At 43.3% G+C, this 22,774-nt stretch overlaps 1 protein-coding gene across 6 annotated transcripts in view; it reads left to right on the forward strand.

Moving 5' to 3' along the window:
• LOC110513526 (CREB-binding protein) overlaps positions 1-22,774 on the forward strand; it is a 69,255-nt gene that overhangs the window by 2,143 nt on the left and 44,338 nt on the right. For all 6 annotated transcript variants that reach the window (XM_090204345.1, XM_090204346.1, XM_090204349.1 and 3 more), the window contains exon 2: positions 18,297-18,892. In XM_090204345.1, the coding sequence (XP_090060471.1) occupies positions 18,297-18,892 (596 nt within the window). The remainder of the gene's footprint in view (positions 1-18,296; positions 18,893-22,774) is intronic.

Consider the following 22,774-nt stretch of genomic DNA (forward strand, 5'->3'; position numbering starts at 1 on the left):
GCCATGGTCAGATTAAAGTAATTTAACCATAGGCCTATCATGTCCCACTCCCACACTGTCATGCATTTGATTGCATGTTGTGTCAATGTCATAAAACGCAGTCTTATGTCCCAATATCTTGACAGTTGTCACTTTTCATTGCTATATCATGTTCCATATCTGTTCATATGGGTTTCCCACTGCTGATAGAATACACTTGTAGGGCCTACCTCTTTCAAATGTTCTAGATAAAAAGTTACTGAACCAGAATGTTAGAATTGTAGTTGTGAATGCACCATGCCTCTTTCACTATGTAGCCAATAGAGACAATAACCAAAGCAACACATCTGCTGATTCCGATGTCCATTACTTTCTTTGGTGATGACCATGTTATTCACACACAATCCATTGCAAAATCCCCTAATGCATCCAACCCCTGGTATGTTATTATCGACCCCAAGTGTTCAATCTCCAATTGCCATGTTAGCCCAGCAGAGCCTGGAAGCGTGGGAACACTAGGAGCTGTTAGCAGTAAATTACCCCAGACAAGGTGTGGTGTGCGTTTTCCCCCTTAGTGTCTGCGGTCATGCCTGGAGAGCCCCATAGGAGCATCCCCTGCCCTGACGTTGGGTCCCTGCCGAGAGGCCCAGTTTGGGTTGCACATCACTCCCACGGTGAATGGGGGGGTATGCCTTTCATTGAAGTCACAGAGTGCAAACACGTGCCCCTCACCCCCTATTCAGGCCATCTGTCACCCCAGCAGGGTCCCATTGCCCCCTCCCCCTTCAATTCCCCTCATCACCAATACTTTAGTCAGTGGGTGTGTGACATACTAGTGCACACATTGCCCACGTCTTGATGTAGCCACCTCTAGGCTTAGCTACTTGTGAGCTCAGCAGCTACTCTCAAGGCAGGCCGTTGTAGTAAGTCATGTGTGTTGAACAGCACCACAGCGTAAAGGTAGTTGAAGGGAAGGAGGTTGGTTCATTGTTTGCTGGCTATTTACTGGCTTTGGTCTGTCATTCTCTAGAGTTGTTAGTGAAGAGGCATAGCTCTGCTCATTCAAATTAACTCATTCAGAAATTACTATGCCAAAGTACAAATTGAATTTAAAAAACAAGCTAATACGTATCCGTTTGAGTCTAATTGTAAAATCAGCAATTAGTAATGACAGTTGATGTTAAATGGGGGGAATCTAAACATTTACATATCGCAATATTATTTTTGGATGATATTATATTGATATTTGACTGTAAGTGTCAATTTGTAAAATCGAGAAATATATTTTGCTCCTGCAGGTAGCATTAGCTAGCGCTAGTCGGCTGTACCTGTATCTATACGGCTGTATTTTACGTCCTATAGCTTGTCCTCACCCTTTTTAAATAGCGAGCTAACATGTTTTCAGCACTTTTGACTTATCACAACCTCGTTTTCTCATGCTGTCTATTGTCTCTCTGCAGCAAACATTCAGTACACAGAGTGTAAAAAACATTAGGAACACCTTCCTAATATTGAGTTGCACCCCCGTTTTCCCTCAGCACAGCCTCAATTTGTCGGGGCATGGACTCTTCAAGGTGTCGAAAGCGTTCCACAGGGATTCTCGCCCATGTTGGCTCCAATGCTTCCCACAGTTGTCGAGTTGGCTGTATGTCTTTTGGGTGGTTCTTGATACACATAGGAAACTGTTGAGCTTGAGAAACCCAGTAATGTTGCAGTTCTTGACACACTCAAACTGGTGTGCCTGGTACCTACAGGCACTTAACCCTTGTGTGGGGTTCATGTTTTTGTTATTCACCCAATGTTCGCTGTGCCGATGGACCCATAAAATTATTGGGTTTTTAAAACAATACAGCCATAACAATTTATGTAAAAATACTTATTGTTGACTTACCTCTGCTAGGTCACATTTATCAATTATCAATATTTGTTTTGGATAAAGGGTGATTTTTGTAAACTAAAATCTATTATAATCAAGACATGGTTGGACTAAATCATGTTTGTCTTGAACAAATATAAATGAAACAAGGTTTTCATCACTATTGATGGTTATTGCTTTGTACTCAACAAATTGTAAGGACAAATCTTACATACAGTATTTTATGGAAATGATAAATGAGTCTCGTTGAACACAAATTAAGGCCAGTCTACACACCACATGAGGGACAGAGTTTTACTGTGTGTGTGTGTTGCAAATGTATTTCTTGCAGTTGATGCATGTAATGTCTTCCTGTCCTCCTTGGGTCCACACACATCGCAGAGCTTCTTGTTGTTACCAGCTGCAATCTAGAATGATGAAAACACTTAGTTCAGGAATTTTACTAACATCTCACTCACTTATATGGTTACAGCAGGCCAAGGTAGGATAGTCAGACACACACACACTTCCAGTATTGGAGTTGTTCGTTCTGTGGGTCTGGCGGGTGGGGCTCCAGCATCCTCCTCCTGAATCCTCACAATGGCTGCAGAAGCTGGATTCCTTGGGATATGTTGCCTCTGGATTTGAGGTCTTACCAATGCCTTGCCCAGCTCTTCAAGAAAGAGCTGTCTCCTCTGGAGCTTCCCTCTGTTCCAATCTGGGTTCAACGCCATCCAGATGACAAACGTGTTGAGATGTCTAAGATGTTGAAGAATATCACAAGTGACCAGCGTAGGGTTCTTTTGCAGTTGTAGCCAGTCACCAGCTTGTCTAAATGGTCCACCCCTCCTTTTGTTTATTTATTTTATTTTTATTTCACCTTTATTTAACCAGGTAGGCTAGTTGAGAACACCTTTATTTAACCAGGTAGGCTAGTTGAGAACACCTTTATTTAACCAGGTAGGCTAGTTGAGAACACCTTTATTTAACCAGGTAGGCTAGTTGAGAACACCTTTATTTAACCAGGTAGGCTAGTTGAGAACACCTTTATTTAACCAGGTAGGCTAGTTGAGAACACCTTTATTTAACCAGGTAGGCTAGTTGAGAACACCTTTATTTAACCAGGTAGGCTAGTTGAGAACACCTTTATTTAACCAGGTAGGCTAGTTGAGAACACCTTTATTTAACCAGGTAGGCTAGTTGAGAACACCTTTATTTAACCAGGTAGGCTAGTTGAGAACACCTTTATTTAACCAGGTAGGCTAGTTGAGAACACCTTTATTTAACCAGGTAGGCTAGTTGAGAACACCTTTATTTAACCAGGTAGGCTAGTTGAGAACACCTTTATTTAACCAGGTAGGCTAGTTGAGAACACCTTTATTTAACCAGGTGGGCTAGTTGAGAACACCTTTATTTAACCAGGTAGGCTAGTTGAGAACACCTTTATTTAACCAGGTAGGCTAGTTGAGAACACCTTTATTTAACCAGGTAGGCTGGTTGAGAACACCTTTATTTAACCAGGTAGGCTAGTTGAGAACACCTTTATTTAACCAGGTAGGCTAGTTGAGAACACCTTTATTTAACCAGGTAGGCTAGTTGAGAACACCTTTATTTAACCAGGTAGGCTAGTTGAGAACACCTTTATTTAACCAGGTGGGCTAGTTGAGAACACCTTTATTTAACCAGGTGGGCTAGTTGAGAACACCTTTATTTAACCAGGTAGGCTAGTTGAGAACACCTTTATTTAACCAGGTGGGCTAGTTGAGAACACCTTTATTTAACCAGGTGGGCTAGTTGAGAACACCTTTATTTAACCAGGTAGGCTAGTTGAGAACACCTTTATTTAACCAGGTGGGCTAGTTGAGAACACCTTTATTTAACCAGGTGGGCTAGTTGAGAACACCTTTATTTAACCAGGTAGGCTGGTTGAGAACACCTTTATTTAACCAGGTAGGCTAGTTGAGAACACCTTTATTTAACCAGGTAGGCTAGTTGAGAACACCTTTATTTAACCAGGTAGGCTAGTTGAGAACACCTTTATTTAACCAGGTAGGCTAGTTGAGAACACCTTTATTTAACCAGGTAGGCTAGTTGAGAACACCTTTATTTAACCAGGTAGGCTAGTTGAGAACACCTTTATTTAACCAGGTAGGCTAGTTGAGAACACCTTTATTTAACCAGGTGGGCTAGTTGAGAACACCTTTATTTAACCAGGTAGGCTAGTTGAGAACACCTTTATTTAACCAGGTGGGCTAGTTGAGAACACCTTTATTTAACCAGGTGGGCTAGTTGAGAACACCTTTATTTAACCAGGTAGGCTAGTTGAGAACACCTTTATTTAACCAGGTGGGCTAGTTGAGAACACCTTTATTTAACCAGGTAGGCTAGTTGAGAACACCTTTATTTAACCAGGTAGGCTAGTTGAGAACACCTTTATTTAACCAGGTAGGCTAGTTGAGAACACCTTTATTTAACCAGGTAGGCTAGTTGAGAACACCTTTATTTAACCAGGTAGGCTAGTTGAGAACACCTTTATTTAACCAGGTGGGCTAGTTGAGAACACCTTTATTTAACCAGGTAGGCTAGTTGAGAACACCTTTATTAACCAGGTAGGCTAGTTGAGAACACCTTTATTTAACCAGGTGGGCTAGTTGAGAACACCTTTATTTAACCAGGTAGGCTAGTTGAGAACACCTTTATTTAACCAGGTAGGCTAGTTGAGAACACCTTTATTTAACCAGGTAGGCTAGTTGAGAACACCTTTATTTAACCAGGTAGGCTAGTTGAGAACACCTTTATTTAACCAGGTAGGCTAGTTGAGAACACCTTTATTTAACCAGGTGGGCTGGTTGAGAACACCTTTATTTAACCAGGTAGGCTAGTTGAGAACACCTTTATTTAACCAGGTGGGCTAGTTGAGAACACCTTTATTTAACCAGGTAGGCTAGTTGAGAACACCTTTATTTAACCAGGTGGGCTGGTTGAGAACACCTTTATTTAACCAGGTGGGCTAGTTGAGAACACCTTTATTTAACCAGGTAGGCTAGTTGAGAACACCTTTATTTAACCAGGTAGGCTAGTTGAGAACACCTTTATTTAACCAGGTAGGCTAGTTGAGAACACCTTTATTTAACCAGGTAGGCTAGTTGAGAACACCTTTATTTAACCAGGTGGGCTAGTTGAGAACACCTTTATTTAACCAGGTAGGCTAGTTGAGAACACCTTTATTAACCAGGTAGGCTAGTTGAGAACACCTTTATTTAACCAGGTGGGCTAGTTGAGAACACCTTTATTTAACCAGGTAGGCTAGTTGAGAACACCTTTATTTAACCAGGTAGGCTAGTTGAGAACACCTTTATTTAACCAGGTAGGCTAGTTGAGAACACCTTTATTTAACCAGGTAGGCTAGTTGAGAACACCTTTATTTAACCAGGTAGGCTAGTTGAGAACACCTTTATTTAACCAGGTGGGCTGGTTGAGAACACCTTTATTTAACCAGGTAGGCTAGTTGAGAACACCTTTATTTAACCAGGTGGGCTAGTTGAGAACACCTTTATTTAACCAGGTGGGCTAGTTGAGAACACCTTTATTTAACCAGGTGGGCTGGTTGAGAACACCTTTATTTAACCAGGTGGGCTAGTTGAGAACACCTTTATTTAACCAGGTAGGCTAGTTGAGAACACCTTTATTTAACCAGGTAGGCTAGTTGAGAACACCTTTATTTAACCAGGTAGGCTAGTTGAGAACACCTTTATTTAACCAGGTAGGCTAGTTGAGAACACCTTTATTTAACCAGGTAGGCTGGTTGAGAACACCTTTATTTAACCAGGTGGGCCGGTTGAGAACACCTTTATTTAACCAGGTGGGCTAGTTGAGAACACCTTTATTTAACCAGGTGGGCTGGTTGAGAACACCTTTATTTAACCAGGTGGGCTAGTTGAGAACACCTTTATTTAACCAGGTGGGCTAGTTGAGAACACCTTTATTTAACCAGGTAGGCTAGTTGAGAACACCTTTATTTAACCAGGTAGGCTAGTTGAGAACACCTTTATTTAACCAGGTAGGCTAGTTGAGAACACCTTTATTTAACCAGGTAGGCTAGTTGAGAACACCTTTATTTAACCAGGTAGGCTAGTTGAGAACACCTTTATTTAACCAGGTGGGCTAGTTGAGAACACCTTTATTTAACCAGGTGGGCTAGTTGAGAACACCTTTATTTAACCAGGTAGGCTAGTTGAGAACACCTTTATTTAACCAGGTAGGCCAGTTGAGAACACCTTTATTTAACCAGGTAGGCTAGTTGAGAACACCTTTATTTAACCAGGTGGGCTAGTTGAGAACACCTTTATTTAACCAGGTAGGCTAGTTGAGAACACCTTTATTTAACCAGGTGGGCTAGTTGAGAACACCTTTATTTAACCAGGTAGGCTAGTTGAGAACACCTTTATTTAACCAGGTGGGCTAGTTGAGAACACCTTTATTTAACCAGGTAGGCTAGTTGAGAACACCTTTATTTAACCAGGTAGGCTAGTTGAGAACACCTTTATTTAACCAGGTAGGCTAGTTGAGAACACCTTTATTTAACCAGGTAGGCTAGTTGAGAACACCTTTATTTAACCAGGTAGGCTGGTTGAGAACACCTTTATTTAACCAGGTAGGCTAGTTGAGAACACCTTTATTTAACCAGGTAGGCTAGTTGAGAACACCTTTATTTAACCAGGTAGGCTAGTTGAGAACACCTTTATTTAACCAGGTAGGCTAGTTGAGAACACCTTTATTTAACCAGGTAGGCTAGTTGAGAACACCTTTATTTAACCAGGTGGGCTAGTTGAGAACACCTTTATTTAACCAGGTGGGCTAGTTGAGAACACCTTTATTTAACCAGGTAGGCTAGTTGAGAACACCTTTATTTAACCAGGTAGGCTAGTTGAGAACACCTTTATTTAACCAGGTAGGCTAGTTGAGAACACCTTTATTTAACCAGGTAGGCTAGTTGAGAACACCTTTATTTAACCAGGTAGGCTAGTTGAGAACACCTTTATTTAACCAGGTAGGCTAGTTGAGAACACCTTTATTTAACCAGGTAGGCTAGTTGAGAACACCTTTATTTAACCAGGTAGGCTAGTTGAGAACACCTTTATTTAACCAGGTAGGCTAGTTGAGAACACCTTTATTTAACCAGGTAGGCTAGTTGAGAACACCTTTATTTAACCAGGTAGGCTAGTTGAGAACACCTTTATTTAACCAGGTAGGCTGGTTGAGAACACCTTTATTTAACCAGGTAGGCTAGTTGAGAACACCTTTATTTAACCAGGTAGGCTAGTTGAGAACACCTTTATTTAACCAGGTAGGCTAGTTGAGAACAAGTTCTCATTTGCAACTGCGACCTGGCCAAGATAAAGCATAGCAGTGTGAACAGACAACAGAGTTACACATGGAGTAAGCAATTAACAAGTCAATAACACAGTAGAAAAAAAGGGGAGTCTATATACATTGTGTGCAAAAGGCATGAGGAGGTAGGCGAATAATTACAATTTTGCAGATTAACACTGGAGTGATAAATGATCAGATGGACATGTACAGGTAGAGATATTGGTGTGCAAAAGAGCAGAAAAGTAAATAAATAAAAACAGTATGGGGATGAGGTAGGTGAAAATGGGTGGGCTATTTACCAATAGACTATGTACAGCTGCAGCGATCGGTTAGCTGCTCAGATAGCAGATGTTTGAAGTTGGTGAGGGAGATAAAAGTCTCCAACTTCAGCGATTTTTGCAATTCGTTCCAGTCACAGGCAGCAGAGTACTGGAACGAAAAGCGGCCAAATGAGGTGTTGGCTTTAGGGATGATCAGTGAGATACACCTGCTGGAGCGCGTGCTACGGATGGGTGTTGCCATCGTGACCAGTGAACTGAGATAAGGCGGAGCTTTACCTAGCATGGACTTGTAGATGACCTGGAGCCAGTGGGTCTGGCGACGAATATGTAGCGAGGGCCAGCCGACTAGAGCATACAAGTCGCAGTGGTGGGTGGTATAAGGTGCTTTAGTGACAAAACGGATGGCACTGTGATAAACTGCATCCAGTTTGCTGAGTAGAGTGTTGGAAGCAATTTTGTAGATGACATCGCCAAAGTCGAGGATCGGTAGGATAGTCAGTTTTACTAGGGTAAGTTTGGCGGCGTGAGTGAAGGAGGCTTTGTTGCGGAATAGAAAGCCGACTCTTGATTTGATTTTGTGGCATTGTAATCATTATGATTCCTGGTTGATGATGTTCCTGGCCACAGCTTCTCCCATCCCTATGCAGTGTATTCATGAGTACCACATTTTTGCCTTTCTTTGGCATGTAGAACACTAGGGACGTGTGGGCCTTGAACACGAACTTAGAGGAATTGATAGGCCTGTTCCGTGTATTCAAGAGCTGAGTTGGAAGCTCTGGCTTGTTTTTTTGTACTGTTCCTACCATCGTCAGCTTCCTCGTGAGGAGCTCCCTTCCCAACCTGTGCAAAGTTTAAAAAAAGTTAGCGCATGTGATTTCATGGCCACGGAGTCCCTGTGTCACGTCCAGGACATCCCACATCCCTTGGTTCTTCTCAGGGGCTCCTCCATCTGGCTTCCCTGTGTACACTTGCACATTTCACGCATATGATGATGCAGAATCACAGGCAGCCCAGATCTTGATTCCATTTTTTGCAGGTTTAGATGGTATGCACTGCCTGAAGGGGCAGCGGCCTCTAAATGTCATAAGCTGCTCATCAACTGTAACGTCGGGCCCAGGGATGTAAAACAGGGGAAGACGGTCCACCCACTTGTCCCACACTGACCTGATTGCAGCTAGCTTGTCTCTCTGCCGCCGAGCTGGTCTGATTATCGAAGCGGATACTCCAGGAATGTTTGGGGAAGTTTTCCAGAGACGTTGCACAGAAAAAATCTCTTATTTTCAATGACGGCCCCCCTGTTCAGGGGCAGAACGACAGATTTGTACCAAATGGCACATTTAGGGCCCACCCGTGTCACATACTCATGATGCACTTAGTAATGGAACCTCCGAGGAGGGGTGGGTGGGTTGTCACACGTATGACAGTGTCTTTTTGCGCCGGCTGAGCCTGGCCCATATTACAGCCTAATTGGCAGTTTTAAATGACAGTCTGCAGTCACTGCACACGTTTTAAGCCGTTTATATTTCAGCCTCACCGTTTCCTTTCATTATATAGCAGATATTGCCATGCTTGCGTCTCCCACTCACATCGGTCAGTTGTCAACTTGAAAAGAGAGAGGGAGGGATAAATGAAAGACGGACAGGGAAAAAGATGCCGTGTTAAAGTGGACATGGTCTATGAACACTAGGGACGTATGGATGGCGTATAAAGACATGGATGGCGTAAGAAACTTTGAACCGCTCTTGCATCGCCCTGCCCCTGTTTTGCTGAGGCCTGCTGGCAAGCCACTCACTCCCTCTCCCTGTGCTCTGGGATCACATTTTTTTTTTCTAATTGTAGGCTGTAACATTTTAAAATGAAATTGTGGGAAAACACAGCTTTGGAAGCAATTACTGACCCTTTTGAAGAAGAGATTATCAGATGTTTGTAGGTGTACTATTTTCCTCTCAACAATTAATATGAAATAGCTCTATAGCAACTACTTTAGAACCAAGATATTTGATATGGCTTTGATACAGAGTGTAGAAAATGTATGGAAAATGGAGCTGGGCGATATGGACAAAAATCCATCTCGCAATAAATTGCCTGTTTTTTGCGATAATGATAAATCAGCAATTTTTACTTTTTTAGGGAGGTGCTACAGTTGGGCGACATGGACAAAACATAAAATTGCATATTGGCCCATATAGGCTATATTTTTCAACACCTGAGGAAGTGGGAATTTTAAAACACAATGTCCCACAAAAACTTTCCAGTGCTAGGCCTTCTTGATATCGGTCTATTTACCGCAAATGGCACACTACAGCCTACTCTGGTTGAGAAGTGGTGCCACGGACTCGATATTAACAGGTGAGGCATGCGTGATATCCTCACAGAAAGCTTTGACTAGAACAACAGTAGTTGCTTTAAAACCTTTTTCCCGCAATAGTATTTTGAGCAATGGTCATTTGCTTGTGCTTCTCAGAATGCATCTCTCCCTCCTCTGTGTCAGTGGGGGGAGGGAGTGGGAGTCAGCAGCCAACAGCAAAACGGAAAAGGCAGATATTTCATAGCAGGAATCAACACAATGCGTATATTACTGTTGTTCTTAAACCATTGGTCAATCTACAGGAACGTTGTGTAGCAAAATCACCGGAAATGACCGACTTAAGCAAAATGCTTCAGTAAGAGGATAGCATTGTCAGTCATTTTCGGTGTATTGTCTCAGCTCTAATAGAAAATACTCCAAATTCTCATCCCAAGCAAATAAGCCTTGTTCATCCATCAAGTTGAAGTCCCCTCTGAATACCTGAAAAGCACTTTTCATTTGGGTGAATGGTTTTGGAGAAGGAAGGGATGGTGCCTGAATAGCCTCGTTTTGCTAGTCTCCAAGTTTTGACATCTGGTTTAGTTGGGTCATTAGCCCCTTTGTGTTGAAATGGACACTCTTCTTGCTCTATTTCGTGCTCTTGCAATCTACTCCAGCCAGGAAATATAAAGTCAGCACAGATCCCATCGCCAGCTCCCTGCTGCTCAAAGGAGGGCAGAGGTGTGTGTGTGAGGGGACATAAAGTAGTCTGTGTAAGAGGGAGATGCAGGAGGGGTGTGTGTGCTCGGCTCGTGCAGGCTGTGAAAATAAGCCATGCTTGACTTGGTGATTGACCGACCGGGACATTGTGTGTGTGAAGGCGCCTGGCTCGGACAGAAAACTGTGCCACTCACTGCTGGCCTCAGCCACTAAGCTTAGCAGAGAATATACAGCTGGATGGAGCTAGAGACGGAGAGTGAAGAACCTTGAGAGCTGAAAGAGAGGGACAAGTGGTGGTGAGAGCAAGTGAAAGAAGGAAGAGCTGAAGGGAGAGAACTAGAAAGACAGTGAGTAGAAAAAGAGGGAGTGATATTGAGGAAGTGGGAGAGTCAGATGTTTACATACACTTAGGTTGGAGTCATTAAAACTAGTTTTTCAACCACTCCACAAATGTCTTGTTAACAAAATATAGTTTTGACAAGTTGTTTAGGACATCTACTTTGTGCATGACACAAGTAATCTTTCCAACAATTGTTTACAGACAGATTATTGCACTTACAATTGACTGTATTACAATTCCAGTGGGTCAGTGCTTTTAAACAGCTTGGGCTAATTTACATCATTTGAGTCAATTAGAGGTGTACCTATGGATGTATTTCAAGGCCTACCTTTAAACTCAGTGTCTCTTTGCTTGACATCATGGGAAAATCAAAATAAATCAGCCAAGACCCCAGAAAATAATTGTAGACCTCCACAAGTCTGCTTCATCCTTGGGAGCAATTTCCAAACGCCTGAAGGTACCACGTTCATCTGTACAAACAATAGTACACAAGTATAAACACCATGGGACTACGCAGCCGTCATACTGCTCAGGAAGGAGACGCGTTCTGTCTCCTAGAGATGAACGTACTTTGGTGAGAAAAGTGGAAATCAACCCCAGAACAACAGCAAAGGACCTTGTGAAGATCCTGGAGGAAATTATTTATATCCACAGTAAAACAAGTCCTATATCGGCACAACCTGAAAGACTGCTCAGAAAGGAAGAAGCCACTGCTCCAAAACCGTCATAAAAAAGCCAAAATGTTTAGTCTAAATATTAGCTAGCTGGCAAGCATTTATGATGCCAGCGAAACATGTTTGTCACGCTCGAAGAACATATTTCCCCCAACGTTAAAATGACAAGGTACATCTCGTCCCCAAAACACAAGTTTTCTTGTTGCCCACTGTATGCGCTTTCAGGAGCCTGATTTGCATCAACTGAGAAATCTGCACACAGTGCATCCCTGACCACCTCCTGAATTGGTCAGCTAGATCAGACCACAAAGCAACATTTGTGCGTCTAGACTAGAGGTCGACCGATTAATCGGAATGGCCAATTAATTAGGGCCAATTTCAAGTTTTCATAACAATCGGTAATCAGTATTTTTGGGCGCCGATTAAAAAAATAATTAAATAATAACAATAATGTGTTTTTTTTTAAATACCTTTTTATTTAATTGGGCAAGTCAGTTAACACATTCTTATTTTCAATGATGGCCTAGGAACGGTGGGTTAACTGCTTTGTTCAGGGGCAGAACGACAGATTTTCACCGTGTCTGCTTGGGGGATCTAGTCTTGCAACCTTATAGTTAACTAGTCCAATGCAATAACGACCTGCCTCTCTCTCGTTGCACTCCACAAGGAGACTGCCTGTTACGCGAATGCAGTAAGCCAAGGTAAGTTGCTAGCTAGCATTAAACTTATCTTATAAAAAACAATCAATCATAATCACTAGTTAACTACACATGGTTGATGATATTACTAGCTATTATCTAGCGTCTCCTGCGTTGCATATCTGACTGAGCATACAAGTATCTGACTGAGCGGTGGTAGGCAGAAGCAGGCGCGTAAACATTCATTCAAACAGCACTTTCGTGCATTTGCCATCAGCTCTTCGTTGTGCGTCAAGCATTGCGCTGTTTATGACTTCAAGCCTATCAACTCCTGAGATGAGGCTGGTGTAACCGACGTGAAATGGCTAGCTAGTTAGCGCGCGCTAACTAGAGGGAAGGAAGCTATACTGTTACACTGGCAATACTAAGGTGCCTATAAGAACATCCAATAGTCAAGGTTAATGATATACAAATGGTATAGAGGGAAATAGTCCTATAATAACTACAACCTAAAACTTCTTACCCGGGAATATTGAAGACTCATGTTAAAAGGAACCACCAGCTTTCATATGTTCTCATGTTCTGAGCAAGGAAATGAAACGTTAGCTTTCTTACATAGCACATTTCACTTTTACTTTCTTCTCCAACAATGTGTTTTTGCATTATGTAAACCAAATTGAACATGTTTCATTATTTACTCGAGGCTAAATTGAGTTTTATTGATGTATTATATTAAGTTAAAATACGTTTTCATTCAGTATTGTTGTAATTATCATTATTACATTATTATTTTTTTGTTGTGGTTTTTCTGGTCCTCCAATCTGTATCGGCATTGAAAAATCATAATCGGTCGACCTCTAGTCTAGACCCGTCTTTTCAATGCGCTCTACGTATTCTGATAAAGTCACACAAGTGTGAAGTGTAGACACAACCAAAGTCACAGAATTGCACTTGATCCAGACAGATAAACTAACCTACTGCTCTGTTCAATATTTGGGCTTCTTTTGAGTTGAGTTAACAATGCAGATTTCTGAAAGCTAACGCAAACCTCGAGGCTACGCTAAGATGGGGGTAAATTCCTAGAAATCAGGAGAAAAGAGAAGGCGCTCTGAAAGGTTTTCTAAGAAACCTGACCAGCAACACTCTTCAGGAAACTCTGGCACTGGTGCAGGATAAACAGTGGTTTCTTCAGGAAGTGTGGTTTTGTTTTAAATTGTCAGTGTATTCTGTTATTTTTTACATGAAAAGGGTCATTTCATCAAAGACGGCAATAAAAAAATAAAAAGTTTGATCTGCACAGGCATGGTCGCAATTGGTCGGAGCTTCTCCCGTAACATTCCAAGCAATCTAAACCATTCGGCTTTGAGACTGGGTAAAATCCATACCTGCATTTTATCAACCCTTAAGTAAATTTCCACAGCCCTGCAGAAATATAATTAGCAAGTTCTGTTTGGGTTAATTTGTTGTATCCACTGAGTCTCATCCCCTGTCATGTCTTCAATTGTCTCCCTCCACCACAATTCCCAGTCACACTTCCTGACGATGTTACCCAAATACTCTTCCCCCTTCTCCCTTCCCTATGGGGAACCAACATTGAGTGATGCAGTGATTATGTATTTTCACTGGCTGTTTAACTGTCAAAACACGCTACCTGACAGTGTTACCCAAATACGCTTGCCCCCTCCCTTGAGTGATGCTGTATTTTCACTGCCTGTCTAACTGTTAACTGTGTTTGTCAGGTGGCACCAACACCCTCCTCATTTATCACTAATTTATCACTCTTCTTAAATATCATCCTCCATCCCTCCCTCCTGTTTTTTTTGCTTCTTCACTGTGTGGTGTGGATCAGCAGTAGACTCACCAAGCAGCGCTAGCGAGTTAACGCATTAGCTCATTAGCACGTTGCGATGGAATCAAGTGTGAGGTGAATGGTAGGTCTGCTATCGCTCCCAATTCCATCTCCCAGCCCAACTTGCACGCATTTTGCGTACCATGCTTGAATGCAATTTGAGGTCAAAGTGCACTGGTATGAAAAATACACAGAAATAGACTAGTTGGCACATTGTGGTTTTTGACTCAACCGTCTGAAGTTGGAGCTGAACCAATCAGAGGACAAAACTCTTTAGCTCTCTGCTCCGGCTCGCCCCCGTAGTTGTAGTACTATAAAAGATGGTGGATGAATGAAAATAGTTCATTCAGGCCGTTTACCATTAGTGATGCACCGATATGTTTTTGCCCATACCGATATCCAATATTTTCCTTGCCTCAAAAAAAACGATACCGATATTTACAAATTTAGCGGCCTTTTAATCATTCTAGTACAGTTAAATAGTTAACACACATGGACTCAGCCGTCTAAGGCACTGTATCTCTGTGCAAGAGGCGTCACTACTGTCCCTGGTTCGAATCCAGGCTGTATTACATCTGGCCGTGATTGGGAGTCACATAGGGCGGCGCACAATTGGCCCAGCATCGTCCGGGTTAGGACGTCATTGTAAATAAGAATTTGTTCATAACTGACTTGCCTAGTTAAATAAAGGTTACACACACACCACCACACCACACTGACCAAGAAGTTATTTTGTTGGCATTTACGTATGTCCCCATTACAGTAAAACATAATCAAAATCTATTTCTTTCACTTACTTGCTGTGCTGTTTCGTTGTTCATTTGTTCAGTTTCATTCTCATCCAGGATTTCTATGGAATGCTGTTTGTGTCTTTGCATGTCAAAAAAGATAACACTATTTGACGTGTCCGGTCCTGAATATGACTCCACGTCACATAATCATTTTACACGTTCATAATTTTTTTTATATAGTTATTACACATTGATTAAACTCACTCATATTTCATATTGTATTGTCACAACGATTCATCAATACGCTGTGATACTGGTGAAGTTATCTCGCGCACCTACAGTGCTGGTCATTAAAACAATAAGCTAGCCAGTTCATGGATGCAAACAATGTTTTTCCCCAAAAACATAGCAAAACGACATCTGTTTCTGTAGTGTCATCTAAAATAACCCTAATTTATAAGACAGTTCTTATTTGCTTAATGGTGGTCGGACCCATCTATGTGCAGCTAGCCACAAGAAGGATTAGCCACAACCGTGTACTTTGCGGTTAGCCTTCAAAATACAAGTATGTCATTGATAGTGATGCAAATGAATACAAATAGTAGAATTATGTCATAATGGAATAGATAAAGCTAAACGAGGTTGGAATGTTATATATAATCAACAAAATACAATTTTGTTAATTTGACAATCTGAAATCACGCTGGATTTATTATACTTCAGAATTACATTGGGGGCATACTTATTTCACTGTACAGCCTTACCTATGGTTTGTGGATCAATGAAATTGGGGTATCAGTCTACTCAGTGACACCCAGAGAACATAAGTGTTGTAGTTCTTATTGCGGGACTCTGAAACAACTGTGAATTTAGCCACATTTATTGTCAACCTATGTGTACTGAACACTATTCCCGAGGAAAAACAATACTGTGTGCATGTTTTGGAGTCTGATAACTCTGAGGAGGATGTTGGGAGAAAATGTCTTGGGTATGGAGTAGACTGATACCCCGTTTCATTGTTTCCCAATACTTAGTTAATCCTTAGGTGTACAGTGCAATATGAATGTCAATACACACAATAGGCTGACCGGGGAGGTGGTTTCTCACAGTCCTGCGATAAGAGCTATAACACTAATATTTGCTTAAACTCTTCAGTTGTGTTCTGTGGGTGTCACCGAGTAGACTGATACCCAATTTCATTGCTTCACATTCCAACCTTGTTGAACATGATCTGGTCTAAATATGGCATGATTCCACCAATTGAAACCTTCTGCATCACTTTCAAAGAGGTACTTTTATTTTGAAGGCAAACCACAAATTCCACTGTTGTGCCTAGCTTCACAACCCGCTCCGGTCGAGCCTTGTTAGCTGGCTGCTTATAACGTTAGCTTTTGGCAGCAGGGTTAAGTAGCTCGCTAGCTTTATTTTTATGAACAGAAGTTCAATTTTAAATAGGCAAACAACAAGTGGCTATCTAGCTAATACTTACTCACAAGGATTCATTCCTAAGAATAATAAAAATGACTGCAGTTTCCACTGGTCATTGTTTTCAGGCTGGTTGTATTGGTGCTAGCTAGGTACCAAGCTATTCAGAACACACAACATTCTATCATAGAACTGTGTTATTTGATGTGTCAAATAGTTTTTATTTGACTATCTTTTTTTGACACGCAAAGACCCAAATGGTGTTCCATAGTAGTATTTATGTATGTTGTCCAGCATGACAATGTCACCAGCCATGCTGCTCGCTCTGTGCGTGAATTCCTGCAAGACAGCAATGTCAGTGTTCTGCCATGGCCAGCGAAGAGCCCGGATCTCAATGCCATTGCGCACGTCTGGGACCTGTCGGATCGGAGGGTGAGGGCTAGGGCCATTCCCCCCCAGAAATGTCTGGGAACTTGCAGGTGCCTTGGGGGAAGAGTGGGGTAACATCTCACAGCAAGAACTGGCAAATCTGGTGCAGTCCATGAGGAGGAGATGCACTGCAGTACTTAATGCAGCTGGTGGCCACACCAGATACTAACTGTTACTTTTGATTTTGAACCCCCCCCCCTTGTTCAGGGACACATCATTCAATTTCTGTTAGTCACATGTCTGTGGAACTTGTTCAGTTTATGTCTGTTGTTGAATCTGGTTATGTCCATGCAAATATGTACACGTTAAATTGGCTGGAAAAAACGCAGTTGACAGTGAGAGGACGTTTCTTTTTTTGCTGAGTTTAGGTATGCACGTCATACCGTACTTTGACATCGGTTTTGCACATTGGCGTTAAACAAGACATTGGGCCGATACCGATGTTGGCATTTTTAGCTAATATCGGCAGATTCCTTCCTATATGTTCACCGATATGTCGTGCATCCCTATTTACCATTGCGAAAACATTGTCAGTTCCTGTCTACTTAAGGTGGTGGCTCTCACATAGACACCAATGCGATAGCAGCTGGGTCTGGTCTGCTCAGTTCTTTGACTTCAATTGAACCAGGAACAACCAGCGCAGGGTTTTCTGTCTCTGGTTTTATCTTCCTCCTGAGGTGGATGGCAGCTCTCCACTTCATCCGTTGATACCGCTGTTGTGAGGGGGGAAAAGGGTAGGAAAAATGGAGAACGAACTGTTTACTATTTTCCCCAAAATTGTTTGTCAAGCACAACCACTATTTTGTAGTTAGCTACAGTGTTTAGTCAACTAGGCAAGAACACTTTCTTTCCCGGACATGCTGTGATCTCAACGGTTGTATTGAATGCACGAGTGCATGTTAGAGAAAGGAAACGTGTGGTGTTGCGGTAGTTCAGTTTTTCGCCGCTGCGTGGATGGAAACAGACGTGGCGGAGAGCTGTTCCGCAAATACCTGTCCATCCTTGACAAAGTTACGGTATACTGTTAAAGACTAGTAGACCTATGTTAATGAATCAGTTGTTGATCTGTTCTCTTGATGTAGCTGTGTGTCAACCATAGTAGTGTGATACTAGATGTCATAATAGTCAGTTCACCAATAACCAGGCATGTTGAATGAACGGTAGCCTAGTAATCAGACCTAACTTGATGGACTAAGTCAGGGATGTAGATGTGAAACTAACTCATATAGGGCTACTTCAGTTGTTTCATATTCCAAATAGCATACAGTAAGCTACTACATTGCTTCCAGTGATTTAATCATTTTAGAATTATCTCCCCAAACAAAATGAAGCCAGTTAACTTTTACACTAAACTATGCACATAAAAGCAGTACTTCTGTGTTGGATATAATTTAAGACTCTTAGTTTCAGGAAATGGCAGTTACAGGTTTTTCAAAAATGCTAAATGCTCCAACTTCCTAAGGGGAAGTTGACTGACATGCGCTGAACCTATACCCTACCCAACCTTAGGCCTACATCAGCACCACCTTGTCAGAAAACTGCGCTGAAGTTGTTCTCATAAAAATGATTTAGGATTTGCAGGTCTGCGATAGGCTGGCTGAAACTGTATTTCAATGGCACTTACACAGACAGGAATATCAGCCCATGAATTTTCATGATATCAATCCATATTATTAACCTGTTTTTCTCTCTCCCTCTCTCTTCCTCTTCTACAGTGGATCTAGGCTCCTTATCATGGGACGACCTGGAGAACGACCTGCCAGACGAGCTGATCCCCAACGGAGGCTCTGGCCTGGGGGGTATGACGGGGGGCGGAATGCCTTCCAATGGGGGTAACGTCAACCCTGGGGGTCCTGGACCTCTGGGCTCCAAGGTCCCGGACGCAGTGGCCAAGCACAAGCAGCTGTCAGAACTCCTCCGGGTGGGTAGTGCCTCTGGTCTCATCGGGGGTGCTGGAGGAGGAACTCAGCCCAGTGGCATTGGGGGTCAGTTGGGTGCAGCACACGGGAAGAGCTCCTTGGGTCAAGGGTCGCCGAAAGCGGGGACCGGACAGAACTTCAACCAGTCTCTGGGGGGCCATGCCGGGATGTTAGGTCAGGGTGGGCAGCACCAGCCGGGCCAGGTGATAAACGGAGGCCTGGGGCTGGGTCCTGGAGGTGGACGAGGCCGGGGTCAGTACCAGGCCACGCAGGCGGCACCAGGAGGAGGAGTGGGCAGCTCGCTGGCAGAGACACTCACACAGCAGGGCGGGCCACAGGTGGGCGCTGCCACCCTGAACGCTACCGCCCAGCAGGCGGGCAACATGAACAAGGTGAGTCACAGGGCTGAGAGACTCACACAAACTACACTACACACACAACTACACTCTTAATCATGGAGAGGCATGTATGAAATGTCTGTCTGTGACAGAAAGACAGGTCTTAAATGTGCCAAATGGTCAGAGAGCAGCGATATCTCTTTATAGCTCTTCTTTGTGTGTGTTGAATCATCATTTGTACAGGATCATCCATGAATTCTCAGCTTTGGTGCTAGTTACTGTGGCACTGTGTAGAACAGATCCATCCTGATTGGGTGATAGCTCTCTGATACTGCTGGGTACTAAATCGGAAATGAATAAATGCCCTCCGCATGGGCCGAACCATTAAGAAAGAATCATGTCACATGTTGCGGTCATGTTGGGAACTCGGAAATACAACCCTTTTACTGGGAAAAATGCATGTGAATGTCCCAACTCGTAATGCCCAGACGGCACGTCCTCAGAGCGTGTGCGAACCAGCTGGCTGGTGTGTTTACGGACACATTCAATCTCTCCCTGCCCCAGTCTTCTGTCCCCACATGCTTCAAGATGGCCAACATTGTTCCTGTACCCAAGAAGACAATAGTAATTTACTTCAGTTACCATTGCCCCGTAGCACTCACGTCTCTCATCTTGAAGTGCTTTGAGAGACTAGTCAATCACCTCCACCTTACCTCCACCCCACCTCCACCTTACCTGCTTACCAATTTGCCTACCGCCTCAATAGGTCCACAGACAATGTTTTTTTTATATTTTACCTTTTATTTTACTAGGCAAGTCAGTTAAGAACAAATTCTTATTTTCAATGACGGCCTTTTCAGTGGTTGCCTGTTCAGGGGCAGAACGACAGATTTGTACCTTGTCAGCTCGGGGATTCGAACTTGCAACCTTTCGGTTACTAGTCCAACGCTCTAACCACTAGGCTACCCTGCCGCCATCACACTACACACTGCCCTATCCCATCTGAATGAATACGTAAGAATGCGGTTCATTGACTACAGCTCAGCATTCAACACCATAGTACCGTCCAAGCTTATCATTCAGCTTGAGGCCCTGGGTCTCAATGCCGCCCTGTGCAATTGGGGCCTGGACTTCCTGACGGGGCCTGGACTTCCTGACGGGCTGCACCCAATTGGTGAAGGTAGGAAACATCTCCACTTCGCTGATACTCAACACTGGGGCCCCACAAGGTTGCTTGCTCAGCCCCCTCATGTACTCCCTGTTCACCCATGACATGCGTGGCCATGCACGCCTCCATCTCAATCATCAAGTTTGCAGACGACACAACAGTAGTAGGCTTGATTACCAACCACAACGAGACAGCCTGAGGGAGGAGGTGAGGGCACTCTGGAGTGTGGTGTCAGGATATCAACCTCTCACTCAACGTCAACAAAACAAAGGATGTGATCGTGGACTTCAGGAAACAGCAGAGGGCGCACCTCTCTATCCACATCGACGGGACAGCAGTGGAGAAGGTGGAAAGTTTGAAGTTCCTTGGCGTACACATCGCAGACAAACTGAGATGGTCCACCCACACAGTGTGGTGAAGGCGAAACAGTGCCACTTCAACCTCAGGAGGCCGAAGAAATTTAACCTAAAGCCCTCACAAACTTTTACAGATGCACAATTGAGAGCATCCTGTCGGGCTGTATCACTGCCTGATATGGCAACTGCACCACCCACAACCGCAGGGCTCTCCAGAGGGTGGTGTGGTCAGCATGACGCATCACCGGGGGCAAACTTCCGGCCCTCCAGGGCACCTACAGCACCCCATGTCGGCCAAAAAGATCATCAAGGACATCAACCACCCGAGCCACTCCGCTACCATCCAGAAGGCGAGGTCAGTACAGGTGCATCAAGGCTGGGACCGAGAGACTGAAAAACAGCTTCTATCTCAAGGCCATCAGACCGTTAAACAGCCCGTCATTAACAGAGAGGCTGCTGCCCACATACAACTTTAATAACTGGATCACTAGTCACTTTAATAATGCCACTTTAATAGTGTTTACACATCTTACATTACTCATCTCATATGTAAATACTGTATATTATACAATCTATTGCATCTTGCCTATGCCGCTCGGTCATTGCTCATCCGTATTTATATGTACACTACCATTAAAAAGTTTGGGGTCACTTAGAAATGTCCTCCTTTGTGAAAGAGAAACACATGTTTTGTCCATTTTTAAAATGACATCAAATTGTAAATGACTACTATACCCGGAAACGGCAGATTTCCGGCTATAGTCAGACGTCTTTTGAAATCGTCGTGTCCCGTGTATATATATATATATATATATATATATATATATATATATATATATATATATATATATATATATTTTTTTTTTTCTTCGCATATATTTTTAAATATTTTTTCAAAAACTCAACTTCTAAACACTCTGCAACCCAGCCCGCCTCACTCAATGTGGTGCGGATCTGTTTTTTTTCTAAAGTATTATTCACCTTGAATCCAAAATCCCCCAACAGAAGCTAGCCAGCTCACTAGCTACCAGCTAGTAGCCAGCTAACCACTGCTAGCGGTCATCAGCTAACCTTTAGCTCGGAAAGCTCTCGCCAGTTTGTACAACGCGACTCAAACCAGAGCATACCAGACCTATTTTCTCTCCATGTCCACGGATTCCTACCGCATGCTCTGGACATTTTCACCTGGATCTTTGCAGCTAGCTAGCTGCTATCTGAGTATTGCCTAACGTCGGTCCCGAAGCAAACACCAATTAGCCTGGAGCTAGCCCATGCTAGGCCCTTTCTCCCGGCTAGCTAAAGAGGCCTATCAGTCACTCCTGGGCTACGATACCCAGACCCCTTCTACTGCCGGTATGGGGCACGGAACCCCGCTGATCCTTCACGACTGGACTACGACGTAATCTGCTCGAGGGGGTACTCCACTGGCCTCTACATCGCGACCACCCCTGAATGCCCATCCGGCAGCCGCAGCCCGCTAGCTGTCTAAAGCATATTGGACTGTTAGCTGTATAGATACATCGGCCAATTTCCTGGGCCACTATACCAATTTTGCCAATTGGACTTTGACCCCTCTGCTACTCAGAACCCTACTAATCCATCACTACTGGTCTATCGATGTCCAAAACAGACTTTGCTCCATCGAGACGTCCCTCTAAGGCCCTTCTGCTAGCTGTCTGAATCGCCATGTCTCCAGCCAGCCCAACCACTATTGATCACCCTGCTACGCATGTCTCTCACTAATATCAATATGCCTTGTCCATTACTGTCCCGGTTAGTGATTTATTGTCTTATTTCACTGTAGAGCCGCTAGCCCTGCTCAATATGCCTTAACCTACCATTTTAGTTCCACCTCCCACATATGAGGTGACATCACCTGGTTAAAACATCTCTTGAGACAATATCTCTCTCATCATTACTCAATGCCTAGGTTTACCTCCAATGTCCTCACATTCTACCATACTCCTGTCTGTACATTATGCCTTGAATCTATTCTCTCACACCCAGAAACCTGCTCCTTTTACTCTGATCTGAACGCACTAAACGACCAGTCCTGATAGCCTTTAGTCGTACCCTCATCCTACTCCTCTGTTCCTCTGGTGATGTAGAGGTTAATCCAGGCCCTGCAGTGCCTAGCTCCACTCCTACTCCCCAGGTGCTCTCATTTGTTGACTTCTGTAACCGTAAAAGCCTTGGCTTCATGCATGTTAACCTCTTGATCCTACTTGAGACGCAGATGTCTCAACTAGGCTCCTGGAAATGCAAATGCACTACGCTAAATGCTAAATGTACTCGTTAAAACTCAAACGTTCATTAAAATACACATGCAGGGTATTGAATTAAAGCTACACTCATTGTGAATCTAGCCAACAAGTCAGATTTTTAAAATGCTTTTCGGCAAAAGCATGAGAA

The sequence above is a fragment of the Oncorhynchus mykiss genome, chromosome 17, assembly GCF_057628025.1.
Source record: "Oncorhynchus mykiss isolate SJ-2025 chromosome 17, ASM5762802v1, whole genome shotgun sequence".
In the NCBI taxonomy this organism is placed as follows: Eukaryota; Metazoa; Chordata; class Actinopteri; order Salmoniformes; family Salmonidae; genus Oncorhynchus; species Oncorhynchus mykiss.